The sequence below is a fragment of the Loxodonta africana genome, chromosome 3 (assembly GCF_030014295.1).
Source record: "Loxodonta africana isolate mLoxAfr1 chromosome 3, mLoxAfr1.hap2, whole genome shotgun sequence".
Classification (NCBI taxonomy): domain Eukaryota; kingdom Metazoa; phylum Chordata; class Mammalia; order Proboscidea; family Elephantidae; genus Loxodonta; species Loxodonta africana.
The window spans coordinates 9126026-9146613 of record NC_087344.1 but is presented as its reverse complement, the minus strand read 5'-3'; the positions used below and the strand labels follow the sequence as shown (position 1 = coordinate 9146613).

Sequence of the window (20588 nt, the reverse complement as noted above, 5' to 3'; positions counted from 1 at the left end):
TGGGCTGCGCCTGCCCCACCCACTCTGGCTTCTCACAGCATCCAGAAGAATTGACACTGAGTGCTTCCACATCAATGGAGCCGGCGAGCTCTGATGGGCCCTGCCCTGCACCGCGAGGCCTGCCTCCAGCTGCCCGCCTCGCTCAGCAATGTGTGCTGGGGGAACGGGGGATGGGGACCTGCTAACACTTGGGAACCGGTTTACGGAGCCTCTCACAGCTTGCAGCTCCCAGGAAGGCAGGGTCAGTGAGTAACCTTCCAGCACCAAGCCCTCCCATGCCCCAACCTCAGTCGTGTCTCTCCCAGCTGGCCGTGTCTCTCCCAGCTGGCCGTTCACCCTCCATCGGGGACCCTCCCACCTGGACCGCCATGGGCCTGGGGCTGGATGGCAGTGGTGGGGGGGGTGGGGGACTGCACTGAAGAGCCCGGGACATAGGGCAGGGCTGAGGGATGCTCCCCAGGCAAGGCTGTTGCAGGGCAGGCAGGGCTTTCAGTGGTGGTCCTGGCCCCATCCCCACGCATCCCGCCCATGGCTGAGAGCGGCAGAGCCCTCCTGCCCTCATGCACCTCACACCAGGACCAGCCCTCTGGCTGCTGCGGGGTCCTGCCTGCCGCTCACACCTCCTCCAATGACAACTGTGACTGCTCTAAACATCCCCACATCTCCCTGAAGGCCCCTAGCGTGGGAAAGCTGAAGAGGGCCTGCCATGGATGGCACACATCCACAGGCCCCTGACACCCAGCCTGGGCAGAGAGGCCGCTTGGGACCCGACGACATCCAGCAGCATAGACGCCCCATCCCTCCAGCCTCACCCCGCTCCATTCTCCTGGGGACCCCGCAATTCTGGCACGGCCTCTGGCTGGCTGAGACCCGGGCGCCTGCCCCGGCTGTGACATCGCATTCCAGGCCCTCGAGTTGAGTGCCCCCCACCGTCACAGTAAACCAGACAGTGGCCCTTGACCGCCACCTTCCCACCTGCCAGGGGCCCAGTCACCTGGAGTCCCGCCCCGGGTTCGTCTTGACGGTGGCCTCCTCCCCCGACGAGGAGTCTTCCTCGTCGGACTCTTCGGACTGCAGGTCCTCCACCATGGAGCGCAGGGGGCCTGAGGCAAGTTGGACAGGAGGAGGGGAGGACGGTGAGGCTCTGCAGGGCCACGTGGGGTCTTGTGACACCAGGGACCCTGAACCCACACACAACCCGCTCACCAGTGGCCTGTGTCTCCCCTCCCCCATGCCACACCCTTTCTAGGCACAGGCCCCTCCAGCCCCTACCTTCCTGACCCTGCTCCCCAGCCTCAGGGCGCGGGCCTGCAGCAGGGCTGCAGGGCGCCTCCATCCTGGCGGTGAGGGGGCCCTCCTCTGCTCTTGGTGCCCAGGTGGGTGGCCCTCAGCGTGATGGGTAGGACAGAGCTGGTGCTGATGCTCTGCCCGGGGTGGGGGCCTCCCCTGGGCTAAGGGCAGTGGCGGCCGGGACAGAGCTCCTCTACCCAGCCTGTACCCGCTACTCACGCCCGCCCACCCCCTCCCGCCATGGTGCCCTCCGCGGCTCTCGGCCCACCGTCCTCCCCTTTCTCCAGAGGCTCACAGTTCCAGTCCCCTACCGACGGCATCTTGGTTTATATTCCCGTTACCAAGGCAACAGAGGGACACAAAGCCCTCAATTACCTTGGTCACATGATCCCGCTCTACCAGGTTCCCCCTCCCTCCCTTCCCAGATAAGCGCACTTAGAAGGCGTGTGGGCTTCCTACATCCCATCCCCCAGCCCCCTCGGCGGCTGCGCAGCTCAATCCCAGGCCTCCCCCCAGGCACACCCCTCGCCCACTCCCCCAAAAGGATTCCAGGCTGTGGGGGAGAAGACTCATTCCAACCCTGGGAAATGCTTCTGGTCTACAGGGGTCCTCGAAGGCCCCCACGGTCACCTGAGCATGTCCCCTCACCACTCTGGGGCAGGCTGAGACCCCGCTGCCTGCAGGGAGAAGCCAGGATGCAGAGGCTGGTGGCCAGCCAAGCTGCAGCCAAGTCCAGATCCCCAGCAGGGCATTCCTGCCCCAAGCCCAGAGCTGGGTGCTGGCTGGCCAGGCCGTGGGCAGAGGAGAAGGTGCTGCAGAGGTGCCTGACAGTGACCAATGAGCCTCCACTGGGAGCCACCGCAGAAGGGGGCTCCTGGCAAGCGGTGGGGCCCAGACCAGAGGTGGCTACCGTCTGCACCCACCCACAGATGCCAGCATCTCATCAGCACAGCCTGAGGCCCTGCCACACAGAGGATGGGGGTGCGGTGGGGAGGGTTAGGGGGAGGCAGACCCCAGAGGCCACCAGAAGGACAGCATGCCCAAACTTGGCAGCAGCAGTCTGGTGACCTGTCGCTACTTTAAGCACAGTCTCCCCCGAGCCACGGCACACCTGCCGGGGGGGCCTTCAGAGGCAGTCGGGGCTAGCCCCGTACACTGAAAGAGCTGCGGGCTCAGGTTCTGCCCAGCACATCCGCAGGCCCCCGTGGCCCCCGGTGAGCTGGCACTGAGCTATGGCATGGGCAGCAGCAGCTTCCAGACACCGGTGCTGCATTTACGGCTGAACCTCCACAGGGAACAAGCTCACTCTGGAGGTCATTCCCAGCCCCCACCTGGCTGGCTCCCAAGAGGCCCCACCCACAGGATTCCCCCTGCTGCTCTCACCCACCCCTCCCATGGCACCTACCTTGACTGTGGTTCTGGGAAGGCTCAAAATCCGAGTCAGAGCTGGAGTCTGCACTGGAGCTGGAGCTGGAAGGGCTCGACTGGGCCGACTTCTCCCCGAGCGGGGCAAGGGGGCAGGACGGGGAGAGGAAGAAGAGAATCTTTCAGGTCTCAGCAAAGGAAGGGTGCCAAAACGCCCTACCCTGAGGGTCGCAGAGACGCAGGACCTCTTGCCTGAGGCAAACAGGAAGTCGTGCAGGCAAAGGGGGCCTGGTGGACCTGTCCCGAGCAGTTCGGGCTGGGGCCACTAGCTGGTCACCCCCTCCAGCCCCAGCACACTGCCAGTGCGCATTCCAGACACAATCCCCTTACTCAGCCCCCAGTGGGATCAGAAGTTCCAGACTCCAGTCTCCTATCTGCTGAGGCCACAGGTCAAGGAGGCACAGAAAGCTCTGGAGGGAGGTGGCTCATCACGTTTGGGTACCCGGCCTTCCCCCAAAGAGCATCTGAGCTGGCTGATGTGGGCTGTAGCAGCTGCAGGGGCAGCAGAAAGACCTGTAACAGGGGGCTGGGTGGAAGGAGTTGCTCCTCGTGCAGACCCTTCCCGTTCTTGCCTTCGTGTTCCCACTGCCCTGTCCTGCAGCTCAGGGGTGACAAAACCTCATCTCCCAGCCTGTGTGCTGCTGTCATCTGCCAGCCGTCCCCGTGGTGCTGAGGGGAGGCATGTGTGGCTGTGGCTGGAAGAGACTCTGGGCCAAGCAACTGACCCCCAACCCAGCCCCAGCCTGAATGCCCTCCACCACCACCACCATGCCTCTGGAGTCCCATTCACCCCCTCTTCCTGCAGCTGTCCGCCCTGGCCCAGCCACCAGGGGGCAGTAAGACAAAACAAACGTGACTGGACAGCCTGAAGGATACAGGGAGGTAAGACGCCTTGATGTGAATGCTCGCACGTGATGTGTGTGTGCCTGCACGCATGCATGTTCTGTGTATGGTGTGCACTGCCCCAGGTGCTCAGGGACACCTAGAGGCTCCAGCCTCATAGGCCCGGCTCTTGCTTGGCAAGCCCAGCTGGTGGAACTGGCCAGGGCACTTTGGACTCCGGGGGAGAAGGCAGCCAGCAGCCTGGGGCCCCATGTGGGCGTGTAAGGAAGCCGAGAAGGTCCCTCCTCTGCCCTCGACTCAGGACTGTATGTGCCTAAGGGCCCCTCAGCCCCTCCACAGTCTCTGGGGCAGCCCCCTACCCGCAGAGGGGACCAAGAAGGCACAAGCCTCTCCTCATTCAACCCAGATGCAGACCCTGATGCAGAGACAGAGCTCCCTGGGGAGGAGTCTTCTCTGTCTCTTCTCTGAGGTTTGCCGGGCCCAGCCCAGCCCAGCCCACGGCAGGTCCTCCAGCCCACACCAGCCCCTCTCAACGCCCTCCTCGCCCCCCTTCATGCTGTAAATGGGGCTCCCTGAGGGCCTCTCCAGGAAATCTAGCAGAAGCCTTGCATTGCTCTGAGGGGACATTCTTGGGGAAGTGCCACACAGAACGGCATGGTCCCCTACCCTGCACCGCAGTCCCCTGCACCACGCCATGACTCCCCTTGCATGCTGACCCCCAGTCCTGATTTGGGGGCGGCGCAAACACAGGTGCGAGCGCTGATGTGTTCTAACCAGGACTTCGAATCAGTTACGGAATCCCTATTTGGGAATCTTACGGATTCTTATGTGTATGTCTACATTTTCCTAAGATTCTGGTGTATACACAAGAATCATTTGGGGGTCTCATTAAAACATTGATTCTGATTCAGTATATCCAGGGTAGAGAGATAAATTCTCAGCAGGAGGTCAAACTGGAACAAAGCAGTTTGAAGCCCTGGGTCTAGCCCTGGCTTTCTCACTCTGGCCGAGGCAATGCCCAGCTCTAAGCCTCAGCTTTTCCATCTGTAGAGAGCTACCTTGCTGGTCTCTGCTAAGCATGTGTGTCTCAGCCACCCATACACGGCGTCAATGCCAGTCCTGTCTCTGATCTTGGGTGGAGAACCTGGACAGAACTACTGGGATGGACAGAGCGCAGCAGGGCCAGAAGGAGGCCAGACTCTGGGTGGGGGCAGGGGGGCCTGCAGCACCATGGGAAGGCACTGGCTTGGCTGCTCACCCTGGGGCTGGGGAAGGAGCCTGTCCTGGCCAGGCCATGTGCCCATCTGGTGGCAGGTGGGCCAGGTGAGATAGCTCCCCCACTTCAGGGGAGGAGTCCTGGGCCCCCAGCCCCACCCCTCACGTGCTCTCACTCCCCAAGGGCTGCTGACAGCGAGCGGGCTCACAGGCACGGCTGCACAGACAGCGAACTGCATGTAGGAGGCCCCAGGTGATCCCAAGAAGCAGGTCCCGGGCAGAGCAGAATGGCCGGCTCCGGCCCTCGGAGTCCTGGCATCGAGCTCGACAAGGCGGGAAGTGGCTCCCAAAAAGCTTCTCAGACGCACTTGCTTCTTGTCCTTCCACACAAATCCAAGGAGGCAGGGAAAGAGTTGGGAACTGGTTTCGGCCAAGAAAGCCTGAAGCTGGTGTGTGCTGGCAAGCCCCCCGAAAGTCCCTGGGGCACGCCCAAAGCCGCTTGGTGCTCAGAGTGCCCATGGTGCAGCAGATGCGTGGCCGCCAGTGGCCACCTCCGAGAGGAGCTGCTGCCACAGTGCAGCCCGAGAGGTGGCCTCTTCTACCACAGCTTGTCTTCACTGACTCCCAGTGTTGGGAAACGCCTGTGAGTCGCCACCAGGCAGCCTCCAAGACCCCCAGCCACCCTGCTTGCAGTCCGGGTTCCCCACCTTGTGGACCGCAGCAGCTAAGGCACAGCATTCACGAGAGTCTCTCTGTGCATGGGCCGTGCCTCTTCAGCCAGGAAGAAAACCCATGGCCCCTAAGGCAGCTTCAGGACCAGGCACCCCAAAGCCACCCCACTTGGAGCGGCGAGGTGTGGGGAGTTTCCCCCAAAATGCCCCCAGGTATTCACCGACAACCACACCAGGATCCACACAAACGCCTGGGTCTCAGAGCCTTGCTCTCCCCATGCCGAGCCCACCTGGCCTCAGGCAGAGGTGCACCAGAAGTGCCTGATGGGTGGGACCGGGTTCTACCCAGCAGTGTCCTCTGAGCCAGGAACTTGGTGGAAAGGAGGACCAGGGCTGTGGGCACTGCATATGTGCACATAGGCAGGCGCCTTGAGGTCGGCAAAGAAGCTCTGGCAGCCAAGAGGCTGCAGCGATGGCTTCCTGAGATCAGGGGGACACAAGGTCCCTGTGTCTGAGGAAAGCGGGGCTGCGAGGAGTGCTGAGCACCACCTAGCTCCACCTGTGTCTATGCAGCTAGGGACGGATGTCACCAACAGCCGGAGCTTTCTCTGCAGCCGACGCTGCCATCTCTGCAAGGCCCCTGGGAGGTCCGAGGGGGAGCCAGCACCCCCATCCCAGGACTGGGTTCTGGACGAGGCTCAATCAGCAGAGTTGCTGGCTGACCTTCCTGAGCAAGGCTGGCCTCACCCTCAGAGGTAAAGGAAGGGTCCGGACACTGCCCCAGGCCACCCGGGGCCAGGCCTGGAGACAGACGTGAAGGACTCACTCACTCACTCACGCATGCAGCCTTTCTCTGAGTGTGATGCCAAGGTCCCTGCTCACAGACAACCATCATAGGCCCCCAGGGGGTGTGGCTGCACAGTCGAGTCTGGGCTCAGCCACGTTCAAGGTGGTCTTCAGAGAGTGTGTGGCCACGCTGCTGCAGAGCGAGCCTGGAGCCTCGTTGTGATGCCCGAGAGCACGGCCTGCCAGCCAGAGCTCAGAACGCCAGGGTGAAGGACCTCCGGCATTCTACAGACAGACCACGTGTGGCAGGGGTGGGAAGGCAGGAGGGGTGAGGGCACTACCACCCCCTCGGCAACTGGGGTGATAGCCGGGCATGGGAGGGGAAGCAGCAATGGGTAGACACGGTCACCTGCCCTCCCTGACCAAGGTGGCCACAAAGGCCCTGGCCATCTCTTGACCACGGGGCAGGGGCTGCCCAATAAGAGGCTGAACCTAGGGCCTAGACTATCACGCTTACTGGGACCGTGACACACCTTACGGCGAATGCACTAACTTCCATCTCAACAGAATGCCCGCAAGGCAAGCACTGTCATCCTGCCCTACGACAGAAGGTGTCAAGTCGAAGAGCAGGTGTGAACTGGGAGCTGATGGACTCAAAGCCTGGAGTTTGGGTTGAGACCTCACTCTCCTCCTCAAGTACAACAGTTTAAGCAGCTTCCCGAGGCTGAGAGCCAGAAGAGAGAAGAGGGACTCCACCACAGGCTGTCCCACTGGACTGCCATGCCTATGGGCGGAGGGGGGACAAGGAGGAGGAGGGAGGGAAGGAGAGTGGGAGGAAGATGGGATGAGGAGGGAGAGGAGAGAAGGGAATAGGACAGGGAGGATGGTGGGGTAGGAGGTAGAGGAGGGGAGGAAGGTGAGGAGGAGGGCAGGGAAGAGGGAGAGGAGGACAGAGAGGAGGGGAGGAGGACTAGGAGAAGGTAGAGGACGGGAGGAGGGCAGGGATGAGGTAGAGGAGGGCAGGAAGGAGGCAGAGGAGGGAGGAGGGTGGGGAGGAGGTAGAGGTGGAGGAGGGCGGGAGAAGGCAGGGGGAGGAGGTAGAGGAGGGTGGGGAGAAGATAAAGGAGGGCGGGGAGAAGGTAGAGAAGTGTGGGAAGGAGGTAGAGGAGGGAAGCGGTGGGAGGAGGTAGAGTAAGGAGGAGTGGGGAAGAGGGGGAGGAGGGAGGAGAGTGGAGAGGAGGGAGGAGGGTGGGGAGGAGGGAGGAGGTAGAGGAGGGAGGAGGGTGGGGGCAGGGACAGGGGAGGGTCAGCTCACCTCTGACTGAAAGGAGGCCTCGTCCTCTGAGTTGGACTCCTCCACCTCCACGGGCTTCTTGGCCTCCTTGGCCTCACTCTCTGCCTTCAGCTTCTCCCCTTTGCTGCTGCTCTTGTCCTTGGCTGGCTTTTTGTCCGAAAGCGAGGAAGACGAGGTGCGGGGTGAGGTGCCAGGGGCACTTCGGGGGCCCTTGGAGCTGCTCTTCTTCTGCTTTTTGGCACTGGGCTTGGGCGAGTCCGTGGCAGCGGGCCGCTTGCTGGAAGACTTGGGCGGGGGCGGGGCTGGGGGCCCCCCCTTGGGGGACAGGCTCTCCAGCTTGGTCTCCTTCAGGGCCATCTTGGGCTCCTTGAAGGCAGCCTTGGGCGGTGGTGCCTTCTCCTCCTTGGGTGGCCGGCCCTCACCCAGCTTTCGGGTGGTGTCCTTGGAGGCCTTGGATGGCTCACGCTCCGGCTCCTTGGAGGTGCTCTTGCTCTCTGAGTCCTTGCGTGGCCGCTCGCGATGCTCCTTGGTCACCTTGTGTGGCTTGGAAGTCTTGCTGCTCTCCTTGTTGGCGTCCTGCAAGGGCAAGGGGTGGGGGGTGGGGAGGACACATGGTCAAGACAGCGTGGTGTGCCGCCCTGCTCCGCCTCCCCCGACCCCTACAAAGCATAATCCACCTGGTTCAGCCTCAGCTAGAGCAAAAAAGTAAGGAGCAGGTAAGAGTTTAAATAGGGCCTCTACACTATGGGATGGTCAGCAGGTCCTGGCGACTGCAGGCTGAGTCCCCTCTGAACTGAACTGACCTTCCCTGAGGGATGAAGGGAGAGCACACGTAAGTCAGGCGCATGAGGGGCCGCACTGATCTGCACCCTGCAGCGCCTCACGAGCTCCGTTGGCACTGCACGGCCCTGCGGTCAGCTCCGCCTCCTCTCCAGCCACCTCTCTGTCCTGCATTTGCCTGCGTGCACCTGCCCAGCCACCTCAGGCCTTCCTCCCACGAGCCCGGCCAGCTCCCTCTTCTCTATCTCCCCCAGCCCCGTCTTCAGGGCCCTCGTAGGATTCACGAAGTTGGCACTGACCAAGTGCCAACTGAGTGCCCAGGACCACAAGCACACACAGCATCTTGATTGATCACCACTGAAGCCACCTGGGGGCTTTTCTCAAAACCATACAACCCCTGGGGCTCCACCTGGAAATTCCGAGGGCGGAGGTGGAGTCTGGACAGGATCTGCGAAGCTCTGTTGGACTGAGGTGGGAGAGAGGCTGGGAGCAGGCCGGCTCCAGGGTGCAGGAGGCTGTGCCTGGCAGCAGGCGTCCACGGTGAGGGTGAGGGGCACTAGCTCCCTCTCCAGCCCTCTGCACCTGGGCTTCCTCCAATAGAGGGGAAGACCACCTCCCCACGGACGTGGCCCTGGTGGGCACCAGGTAGTCCACGAAGGGGCTGCTGAGACGCAGCAACGGTGCTTTCCCCCACGTACTTGTGCGGATCTGTCTGCAGCCGCATCCCTGCAGAAGGGAGCCACAGCGGACACCACTTTGGGCCTCTTCTCTACTGACACTCAGTCCCATGCCCTCAGGGGCGCGGGACAGGTGTCCACTGGCATCAGCTACTGTGACTCTGTCTTCCCCAGAACAGTGCAATGGCTGGCCAGGTACACAGCCAGGCCCAGGGTCTCTCAGGTAACGCTCCCCTGAGCCTCGTAGGCAACCAGGCACGACGGTAGCCTGCGCCAGGCTGGGGTCCACTGAGCCGGCCAGAGCCCCTCAGGAAGGGAGGCAGACGTTCTCAAACCTTCAGAGTCGAGGGGCAGGACAGGGGTGTGAGCCGCCACAGGGCAGCCACCGAGACCCCAGGGCAGGGCCCCTCTGCCGCCTGCTCTCAGAGCCTGAGGGTCCAGCCACAGATACTCCCACAAACAGCGTGCAGTAGAAGGACATGTCTTGGTCATCTAGTGCTGCTGTAACAGAAATACCGTAAGTGGATGGCTTTAACAAAGAGAAATTTACTTCTTCACAATAAAGTAGGCTAAAAGTCCACTTAGTCCCTCAGCTCTGACGGAAGGCTTTCTCTCTCTGTTGGCCTTCTCATCAATCTTCCCCCAGAATAGAAGCTTCTCTGCACAGGGACCGCGTACCCAAAGGACTCGCTCTGCTCCCGGCACTACTTTCTTGGTGGTATAAGGTCCCCCATCTCTCTGCTCACTTCCCTTTCCTTTTTATCTCTTGAGAGATAAAAGGTGGTACAGGTCACACCCCAGAGAAACTCCTTTTACATTAGATCAGGGATGTGACCCGGGTAAGGGCATTATAATCCCACCCTAACCCTCTTTAACATAAAATTAGAATCACAAAATGGAGAACAACCACACAATACTGGGAATCATGGCCTAACCAAGTTGACACATATATTGGGGGGGGACATAATTCAATCCACGACATTCCACCCTTCGGCCCCCCGGAAAAATCACATCCTTGCAACATGCAAAACATATTTACCCCATCATATCATAGCAAAAGTCTTAACTCCAAGTCTAAAATCCAAAAATTCCTCTTCGTCTGTGAAATCTAGAAGACAAGCTATCTGCTTCCAAAGGTACAATTGCAGAACAGGCACCAGCTAGACATTTCCATTACAAATGGGAGAAACTGGAGAGAAAGATGGCGTAACAGGCACTGAGCGAGTCAGTGGAACACAGTACATTAGCCCTCAAGGCTTTGAAAAGAATCCTCTGTTCTCTGAGACCGTTTACACAATGGCCCTGCCCTCCGGACTCCAGGTCCTGGCCACACTCTCTGGATTCTGAGTGGAGGCCCCTCGGCCCTGGGCTTCCGCTCCACCTTCCAGGCCCCCTGGGACAGCAACTCTGCTCCCTCGGCTTTAGGTGCACCATTCTCCTAGTCCATCTGAGTGGCGGCTCCGCCCTTAGAAACACCAGAGGCCGTGGCTTCACCCTTTGAAACCCAGAGGTCCAGCCCACACCTTTTGAGGCTGAGGCAGCCCAGCTTCTTGTGTTCCTTGTCTCTTCGGCTTCTGCTTCGTGGTTTCTTGGCCTCTCAGTTCCTCCAGCCTCACGCCCATATCTGCCCTGCTGGGGCAAGTTTTCCAAAGCTCTGTAGCTCCACCGATAAGTGCCCGGAGGCACCCCACTCCGCCAGGAAGCCTGCTGCGCACAGGTGCTCCACTCACTCCAATGGGTCGGCCCCAGTGCCACCTCGCACTGGTCTTCTGGTTCTGCTGCTACTGGTTCTCTGCCACTGCCATTTCTCTGCTGCTGCCGGCTCTCTGGTGCTGCCACTCTATCCAGTCAGTTTCAAAACTGCTTTCACATTTTATGTATCTGTTAGAGCAGTACCCCACTCCTGGCACCAAATTCTTAGTCATCTAGTGCTGCTATAACAGAAACACTACAAGTGGATGGCTTCAACAAAGGGAAATTTATTTCTTCACAGTAAAGTTGTATAAAAGTCCACATTCAGGGTGTCAGCTTCGAGAGAGGGCTTTCTCTCTCCATCAGCCTTCTCATCAATCTTCCTCCAGAACAGGAGCTTCTCTGCACAGGGACCCCGGGTCCAAAGGCCTCATTCTGCTCCCGGCACTACTTTCTTGGTGGTATAAGGTCCCCCGTCTCTCTGCTCACTTCCCTTTCCTTTTCATCTCTTGAGAGATAAAAGGTGGTACAGGCCACACCCCAGGGAAACTCCCTTTACACTGGACTGGGGATCCGACCTGGGTAAAGGTGTTAAAATCCCACCCTAATCCTCTTTAACATAAAATTACAATCACAAAATGGAGGACAACCACACAATACTGGGAATCATGGCCTCATCAAGTTGATAAATACTTTGAGGGGGACACAATTCCAACCATGACAGAGCCCCTCAGCCACGTCCATGGGGCCCAGTTTGCCATCTTCTCATAGGACCACCCTGATGTCTGAGACCCAGAGCATCGGCACGGGGCCTTGATGCTGCCCGCACTTCCTGGAGTATGGTTGGCCGCTGTGGCCTGGCCGCCAGCTCTTAGTCACCAGGTTCATACCTAAGAGGGCAGCCCCAGGTCCCCACACCCGACAGGCAGGTGAAGCAAAGAAAACATCAGGATGAGAAGTGGAGAAATGTGCAGGGTTAACGACAGGAAGACGAGCAGCTGCCCTGACACCACAAGCTCCCGGGGTCCCTGGTCTTGGCCAAGGAGCCCACGCAAGGCCACAGCCAGGCTGGGGGCGGGTGAGGAAGAGCAGCTGGCCCCAGGCTCCACATCCAGCAGGCTGCGCCCACAGAGGGAGAAGAGGCAAAGGCACCATGCTCAAAGTCCACAGCCAAGGCGGAGCACCGGCCTCTTCTCCCGGTGTCCACGGAACCCTGGCAGCACACCTCCGACCTCACAGCCACGGGGCTGACAAGCAAGCCGAGAGCGTGCCAAGGCCTCTATCCAAGACCCCACTCCCCACCCCCATGCTCGCCCAGCCCCACACCAGCCACTCCTCCAAGCCCCTGGGACACTCCCAACCCTAACAGTTCTTAGCCTGGGGGTCTGCACAGCTGTCGGAGCCCACAGGCTCTCCGAGGTCAAGTGCTAAACTCTCGGCAACGTGAGGACTTTTCCCAGTGGAGAAGCTCCACAGCAGACACGTTCTCAACGTTGTCCATGACCCCAAAGAAGGATGAGATGAAGAACTGAGCTTCAGAGAGAGACCAGCAGCCCAAGCGCCTAGCATCGGGCAGAGATGGCTGAGTGCCCAGAAGCTGGCGGCCAGTTGTGCCCTGTTGTGGGGGAGCCAACAGGCACCACTGAGCCCCGGCCTGCCTCCACAAACCCCTCTGGCAGGGGCCGAGAGGAGGGACAACCACCAGGGACCAGAGCCTGCAGCTACTCACAGTCAGCGGCAACAGCCAGGCACCTGGTCGGGGGGTTCCATGGGATAGAGGCCAGGCAAAGTCCACCCAGCCTCTCCACCTACACTAAGCCCTATTGAGGCCCCTGTGGCTGAGAGACCAGTGAGACTCTTTGGGCCCCAAAAGCAGAGACCTGCTTGGGGTGGGGACAGCAGTGCCTGGACAGAAGCCCTCCATGTGAGAGGCGTGGGTCGCAGGCCAGCCCACTCCCAGCAGAAGGCAGTGAGGCTGTGAGTGTGGACACCAGGCCCGTCTGCAGCAAGGCAGTGGGAGCTCCTGGGAGAGAACTCGCCAGTGCTGCCTGGGAAGCCTCCATGAACACCTCCTAAGTCAGGTGCTGGGGAGGCTGGCAGGCACTCCACAACGAGACGGGGGAGGAGGCTCTGCCCACAGGTTCCCTGAACTGGCAGAAAGCAATCTGGCTTGGGGCTCCCTGGGTCTCTGAGACTCTGCAGGAGAGGCCAGGAGCAGGCGCAGCGATGCCACGGTCCTGCCAGCCACAGGAGCTTCTCGCCACCCAGAGAGTACTTTTTCCCTGGGCCTCAGGTGACATCAAGTGGCTTGTATAGAAGAAATAGCCATTCCACTGACTTCCTATGCTGCATGGGACTTCCAGAAAATGTGGTGGCTGAGAGAGAAGCAGCCGACGCCATCAACGAGAACTTTCCTCCACTTAACCTCCATAGGGCTTGGAAGACAGGTCAGGGGCCGGCATGGGGAGACCCCTAGGGCAACACTCTGCACCTCAAGACTGTGGTGCCACCCACCTGGACGGCTGAGATCAGACATGTCAAAGGATTTCAGAGGCCTGCTGGCCTATGGAAAGAGCCGGAGAGATCATGCCAAGGTGAACAGGTGGTTCTCCTCCGGTGATGCTGGTAAGTAAGGCTCAAGGATGACTGAGGTTACTACCTCTGCACCTAAGCTGTGCCAGGTCCCCATACCTGACAGGCAGGTAAAGCAGGAAAACATCAGGATGAGAAGTGAAGAAATGTGTAGGGTTGGTGACAGGAAGACAAGCAGCTGCCTGACAGCCAGATGGCGCTCGGGCGCTGGGGGATGCTGCAGAGGACTGGCGGGGAGCACACGCTCACGTCCGTGTATGTGCACCGTGATGCCACCAGAGGCCTCGGCTAGTGCTCAGACAGCCGCTCGGGCCCACTCAGAGAGAGGAATGCCACCGTTCGGCTGGGCCAAGACAAGACAACGCACTGTTCCTTCTTCAGTGGAATCGCTCACGCCCCTTGTTTCTGCTTCCCCTGGCCCCTGCCCCCCATCAGCCTTCTCTGCACAAGCTGCTGCCAAAGGAGCAAAGCCTAGAACAGCCGAGGGCAGAAGCAGCTGGGTTGGGCAGACAGGGCACGCTGGGTCGGGTACCAATCCTTGAAAGGTGGGCGGTCTCAGCAATGAGGAGCCCACTGTGTCCAGCGGCCCCTGGCCAGGGAGTCTATCGGGGCTGAGGGGTATAAGGCCCAGGCCTGACTCAGCACGGTGGAAAGAAGATGGGGTCGGGCCTCTGGCCTCAAGAAGAGCGGAGCAGAGAGCCCACCATGGTCACTTGGCTTGTCCCCTGAAACACAGGAGGGGCTGGCTCTCCTAAGTCAGGGGCAGCGAGCAGACAGCACGGCAGAGCAGAGAGTTCAAGAAAGAAGATGCCAAGGGAGCGAGTTCCAGGCCCCTTCAGAAAGCCCAGCTCTGCAGGGGTGCCGAGTCCCAGCCCCGCCACGGCTGGGCTCCCTCAGACTGGGCCTTCTGCCCCACTAACCTTGGTGCCGTGGGACGGTTTGGTCTTCTTGGGGTCAGAGAAGGCAGAGAGTGGAATTGTGGGTAACATGGGGTAGTCGGGGCTGGGCCTGGACACCGTTTCTGCTCCTTCGGGCATTACCATCACCTAGTGATAAAGAAGAGACAGATGTTATCAAAGGCAGGGAGGAGCCAGGGACCTGTCGGGAGGAAGAAGTCGGCCCTTCCTGAGCGAGGGTGAGGCTTTCAGAGCTTCCTTCTTGGCGGTGGGCGGGGGTGGAGGGGTGCCAGCTTGAGCGTCATTTTCCCGGAAGAGTCAAAGGCATCTCCTGTCAGGGCAAGCCGGACATGTGGCTCGGGGTGCTGCACGCTTGGGGCGAAGCGAAGAGAAGTGGGTCCCAGGATGGCTGGGCTGGGGCGGGCCCCTGGGCCCCAGGACGCAGAGCCTGGTCCAGCAGACCGAGGGCCGGAAGACAGGCCGGCGAGAGCAGCCACAGCACCAGAAGGTACCTGCGGCCAAAGCCTGACCTCAGCACTTGGGTTTAGCGAGACTAGGGGTGGTGTGGGAAGGCAAGAAGCCAGGCAGCCACCACGAGAAGCAGGTGGACGCAGAGCGAGCAGCTTCGGATGAACTCGGGAGGAGACGGCCTCACCGCTTCCCACACTCCTGGGGCGAGACCCACCACTTCAGAGGGGCAAAGCGGGGAACAGAGCAGAGAGCAGGCCCGGGGCAGGCGGAGAATCGTGTCTGGGGTGGGGGTGCCTGTCTCAGCTGATCTCAGCAGAGCCGCTGGGCAAGAGCGAGCCTGCGGGAAGGAGCGTCTGCTCCTGGTCGGAAGATCACAGGATGAGAAGGGGCCTGGGGCCTCCCAGGGGACCCCCAACTCCAGCGAGGTTTGCCATGACATGTGCTGAAGGCAGGAGAGAAAGCTCAGGCCAAGCTCTCCGAACACCAACACCGCATGAACACTAAAAAACCGATCACCATCAAGTCAACACTGATGCTATAGGGCTTTCAAAGGCTCACTTTTCAGAAGCAAATTGCCAGGCTTTTGTTCCTAGGCACCTCTGGGTGGACTCGAACCTCCAACTTTGGGGTTAGCAGTGGGGCACAAGAACTGCTTGCACCACACAGGGCTCCCACATTAACACTACTGGTCTGGAACGAAGACACGCCTTCCACATGGCAAGGGCATAGAACACAATGTGCTCTCAAAGGCATGTGTAGCTCAGTAAGACAAGCATCACGAATAGCCCCAGGCACCTGAGTGACCTGACGAGCCAAGCCTTTCATCTAAGGAGCCATCGGAGAAGAGGTCCCGGCAAGAACGGCCATGAGGTCACCTGGTTGAAAGAGCTGCAGCCTCTTGGCCCCACGACTCAGAGGCCGTGAGCGGGAGACAGAGCTGCTCAGCAGAGCCTGTGCACCACAGGCTCCTGACCCGCGGCACCGAGCCCACGTTTAGGCCCAGCCAGGCCCCAGGACCTCTAGTTCCCTGAAATGCCCGTGCTCGCAGCTAGAGAGGGCGCAGGGTATAAATAAACGATGAGCCCGGTGGGAAGCTGAGCCCGTGGCCAGCAGACAGATGTCGACCCACCTCCTCCTGAATCTCCGTCCGTTTTCTCCCTTCCAAGTGAGGCACTGAACTGATGCTATTTCAGGATAAGTCTCTCTTCTTCGTAACAAAGACCCTTTTCAAAAAAGTAAATAAATGGAGCCACGTCTACCTTGCGCAAGGTACCACAGCAAAGACCAGTCTCAGCAGATGGAAGCACAGAAGCACACCCACCAAAGCAGGCGCTGTTCTCTGTGGCTTAACTGCTCCCTGAGCAAAAGCCTGGAGACAATCCTGTCCAAGGGCTCCTCCACCTGCCCCAGGGCGGCCTCCGGCCTGCTAGGAAAGCAGGAGGCCCCTACTCTGGGCTTTCTGGATGATACTTCCGCAGACTGGCGTGAGGAATCACAGCACTCAGAGGAGTAGAGAGAGCAGGTCTCATGGACTTCTGGATTCCCCCGTCCTCCCAGCTCTTCTGGTGCCGAAACCAACACCGCAAGGTCTGGGCCATCTGTCACCAGACATCCCTGCCGGCCCCACTGATGACGCCGGAATTCCAGCATGGCAGATGCAGGCACCACAGTCCCTCCTTCTCAGGACCCCCGAGAAGTACTGCACCCCAAGTTCCCATCCCCTAAGGGCCTCTGGCTGGGCTCCTAAGACCAAGTGCGCTCCTTGGCCCTCAGAGCAGCCAAAGTCCCAACCAGCAAGGCAGCTCTCCCGGGCAGGCCGCTGGGAGGAGAACAGCCAGGGCAGAGGCTGAGGGGCGGGTGGCCTGTGGGCCTCTCTGGGGCACCGAGGGTGGCTGCAGTGAGTGAACATGCTGCCTTCTGCCCTCACCGGCCACCCCCTTCACAATGGCAGCCGGACCTCTCCCTCTCTCCCGCCCTGCTCCCTGCCCCTGGTTTATGTGCTTCCATGATGCACACAGAGCCTCCCTCTCAGGAGAGACCACCTCTGTGTCCCAGGCTCACTGGTTACGCGAGTGTTTCCCAAACAGAGCTGACCCTGGAACCTTCGGGGAGCACCCGGAAACATCTTGTGACAATACTGTGGGAAATACTTGGGGGCACAAAGAAGGCAGCAGAGCAGAGCAGGGGAGAGCGCTGGGCCCGGGCCCCCACCCACTCTTAGGTCTCATGAACTTCAGGCAGCGGGGTCCTGCCTTCCCATGGTGCCAGCCACCCCGCGCCCCCATACTCTGCTCCATCAGCCCTCGCGCTGGAGTCACCTCACAAACGCCTCTTTCATGAGGACCCTGCGGAGCTGAACCAAACTCTCTACAACCAACAAGTTATGCTTTAAGTTTATGAAAAAGCTAATCAAAGACCGCAACTGTATTAGATGAAGGGAAAGGACTATTCCCTGAGCCTGAAGAAGCCCAACCCAACTCCCCATTCGCACGTGGGAGGTAGAGCTGCTACACACACACACACACACACACACACACACTCATATACACATGCACACTCATACACACACGGACATTCACACACAGCTACGCACTCATATACACACACACACAATACACACTGACATAAATGGATACACTCATACACATACAGAGACATATACACACATTCACATACACGGACACACACACCCATGCTCTCACATGCAATGACACACACAGACTGATGCATACACAATCACTCACAGTGACACACATTCACTCACGTAACCTTAATCACACTCTCACATATACTCACACACACACACTCGAACACACAACCACACATACATTCTCATACACACATACACACTTATCTACACTCACACATCACACTCATACACAACCACTCTCTTCCACACTCACACTCAACTACACACACGCTTATATACACAGGCTCAACACATACAAACACACTTACACACACTCATACACCGTGACTTTCACACACACAACTGCACACTCATACTCACACAATAACACAACCATACGGACTCACATCATACACTCACATACAACCACAATACTCTCACACACACAATGACACATTCATACACACATACACAGATGCATACAAGCTCACACATCATACAGTCACATACAAACACAAGCACACACACTCTTGCACACACACAATGACGCACATTCTCACATTCACATATACTCACACTCCCCACACACTGCCACACACACACACACAGGACCCTGGCCCCACTCCTCCATCGCAGGCACTGGCCAGCACCTAGGTAAGGTCTTATGACTTCTGGCCACTCAAAGGTGGCTTCGGGATGTCGCGTGACCGATCCTCAGCTCGCACTGCCCTCCCCACAGACACTCCAGGCCCACAGCCAAGCGTCCCACCTCCTCCACACCCAGCCACGACCAACCAGCAGCACCAGACTCCCCTCCCTCCCACCCACGTTCTCCAGGTGCCCCATCGGGTCCCCATCTGGAGCCCTGGGCTCTGCCCTCAGGGGCTGGGAGGCGCCCACTCAAGAGAAGACAAGAGAGCCACCACACAGGGACTCCCCACCGCACAACTCACAAGGCACCGTGGTTCTGAGAGCAGGCGTGGGACCCCGTCTCACAGGCACAGAAACCACAGGCAGCGCCTTCTCGGGGACCCCTCAGAGAGGCCACTGATGGCCCTGGATACGACGGCGCCTGGCGGCAGTGCTGCCAGGCCAGTTCAAAGCCGGCTCCAGCACCAGCCACGCGGACAGACTGGCCTCAGGCCCATTCCTTCCCGGCCCCTCCAAGGAGGAAGATGCTAATTAACCATGGCCAACCAGGAAACGGGCGGTAACAGCCAACCAGTCATCTACACCGACACTGCCCAGCACAGCCTGGGAACACCTGGGTCCTCTCAGCTCCTCCAGCATGACCTGGGCCACCTGCCCCTTTGGGTCATGGGTGCCTGGCCATCTGCAGCAGAGACCGGCCAAGGAGACCCCCACAGTGCCCTCTGCACCAATGCCACAGCCCAGGGCCTGGGATAGACTGATCAGCTCCCCACAGTGGCCACACTGGAGGCCATCTAGCCACCCATCTGTCCATCCATCCAAGCAGGAGGCACAGCCCACCTGTTAGGGGCACACTCACCCCGCCTGCCCTCAGCAGCTTGCACCGGAACTCGAAGGTGGGGTTGTTGAAGGTCAGTTTCTCACAACGGAGGTGGTTGACTGGCGGGTTGCCCTCCAGGTTCAGGAACAGGTCATAGGTGAAGCACACCTTCCTTGGCTCCTCCTTCAACAAAGGAAACAGGAAGTCAGGTAAGGGGCGGGCAGGAGGCCGCGGGGGCAGAGGGAGCTGTGGTCTGCGGGTCCTCCTCTCTGCCTCCATTTCCCTTCCCCTCAGGCCCTTCCCTGCTTCTCTTTGTGTGCTGCTTGTCTCCTGCTCTGTCACTAAAAGCAAATCTACTCACTCTTCGCAGAGGATTGGGCAACGGGGAAGGAGCCCCGGTGGCGCAACAGGTAAGCTCTCAGCTCCTGGTCGGTGGTTCAAACCTAGCCAGCATCTCCTTGGGAGAAAGACCTGGCGATCTGCTCCTGTAAAGATTACAGCCTAGGAAACCCAATGGGGCAGTTCTACTCCGTCACATGGGGTCACTATGAGTTGAAATCGACTTGACGACACCCAACAACAGGCAACGGGGAGTCTGTGACCAAGGAGGGGTCCCCACAGTCATGTCCTCAGACGGTTCCTGGGTGGACACAGTCTCGCCGAGGGCGTGCACAGCTGCATGCCAAGTGCTGAGCAAAGTGCTGATACCACCCCCTTCCATCCTTCCAGCAGCCCTGTGACAAACAGAGAAACCGAGGCTCAGAGACATGCAGCTTCCAGATGGCTGTGCTGCACTGGGAGCCCAGGCTTGGAAGCCCGTGCCCTAATGCCTCGACCCCCTGCCCCCATCCCTGGAAGGGCCCACGTGGAGGGTAACACAGGGCCCATGAGCAGTGGCTGGGAGTGTTACGGGAACACGGAACACATTTGCTTGGCACCGTTCTCAGGAGGCCTCGCCTGTGCCGGCACAGCTCTGCACCCAACGCTCATGGCCGGGCTTCCGTCCTGCTCCCCCGGGCTTGGTGTGGCACAACCTGGCATGGCGCAGGCACCTGGGACAGCTTCTGGACAGAGGAGCGGTGAACTCAGAAGTGGCAGCTTCACGAGAAAGGGATGGAAAGAGGGATGGAGAGGGGTGCTACATCTACAGCAAAGGCAAGGGGTGTCTCGGGTGGAGGCAGGTGTGCGGGGAAGGAAGGTGGCGTGTCCGACTCTCCTGAGGCTGCAGAGGGGCCCAGTGATGTGTGCACAGGATCAGGTCCCCGGAAAACTCCACAAGCGAATGTCAGCATTTGACAAATCAAGGTATTTTCATATTCTTTTTCTTAAAGAGCCCCTACATCTAATTATATAAGCCTCGGGCCCCAGAAAAATCTAGAGCTGCTCCTGGTTCAGGACTTTGGGCCGGTAAGAAAAGTGGGAGTGAAAAGGGGGTGTGGGAAACTGAACTGTGGAAAGCCTTCAACGCAAAGCTAAGGAATCCAAGTTTTTTAATATAAACAATAAGTAAGGTTACATTTAAGGAGTCCTGGTTTTTTTTGCTGGCGCAGGGGTTAATAAGCTTGGCTGCTAGCCAAAAGGCTGACAGCGCACCTTGGGAACCCTATGCAGTAGTTCTACTGTAACCTATAGGATTGCTATCAGTTAGAATCAACTCGACGGCAACTGGTTTGGTTTGGTTTGGTTTGGTGGCACGATGGTTAAACACTCAGCTACAGAAAGGTGGGCAGTTCAAGCCTACTAGTGGCTCTGTGGGAGAAAGACCTCATGATCTGCTTCTGTAAAGGTTATAGCTACTCTATCACATGGGGGTCGCTATGAGTTGATAATCGACTCAATGATACCCAACAACAACA

The 20588-nt window shown here is 59.3% G+C and overlaps 1 protein-coding gene across 3 annotated transcripts in view; it reads right to left on the bottom strand.

Moving 5' to 3' along the window:
* The window catches only part of MLLT1 (MLLT1 super elongation complex subunit), an 80299-nt gene that overhangs the window by 5120 nt on the left and 54591 nt on the right, over positions 1 to 20588 (bottom strand). For 2 of the 3 annotated variants that reach the window (XM_064280403.1, XM_064280402.1), the window contains exons 4-8: positions 18772 to 18915; positions 14186 to 14311; positions 7546 to 8100; positions 2696 to 2783; positions 995 to 1103 (exon numbers count right to left, since the gene is read on the bottom strand). In XM_064280403.1, coding sequence (XP_064136473.1) covers positions 995 to 1103; positions 2696 to 2783; positions 7546 to 8100; positions 14186 to 14311; positions 18772 to 18915 — 1022 coding nt within the window. The remainder of the gene's footprint in view (positions 1 to 994; positions 1104 to 2695; positions 2784 to 7545; positions 8101 to 14185; positions 14312 to 18771; positions 18916 to 20588) is intronic. The other variant, XM_064280404.1, reaches the window with a different exon arrangement.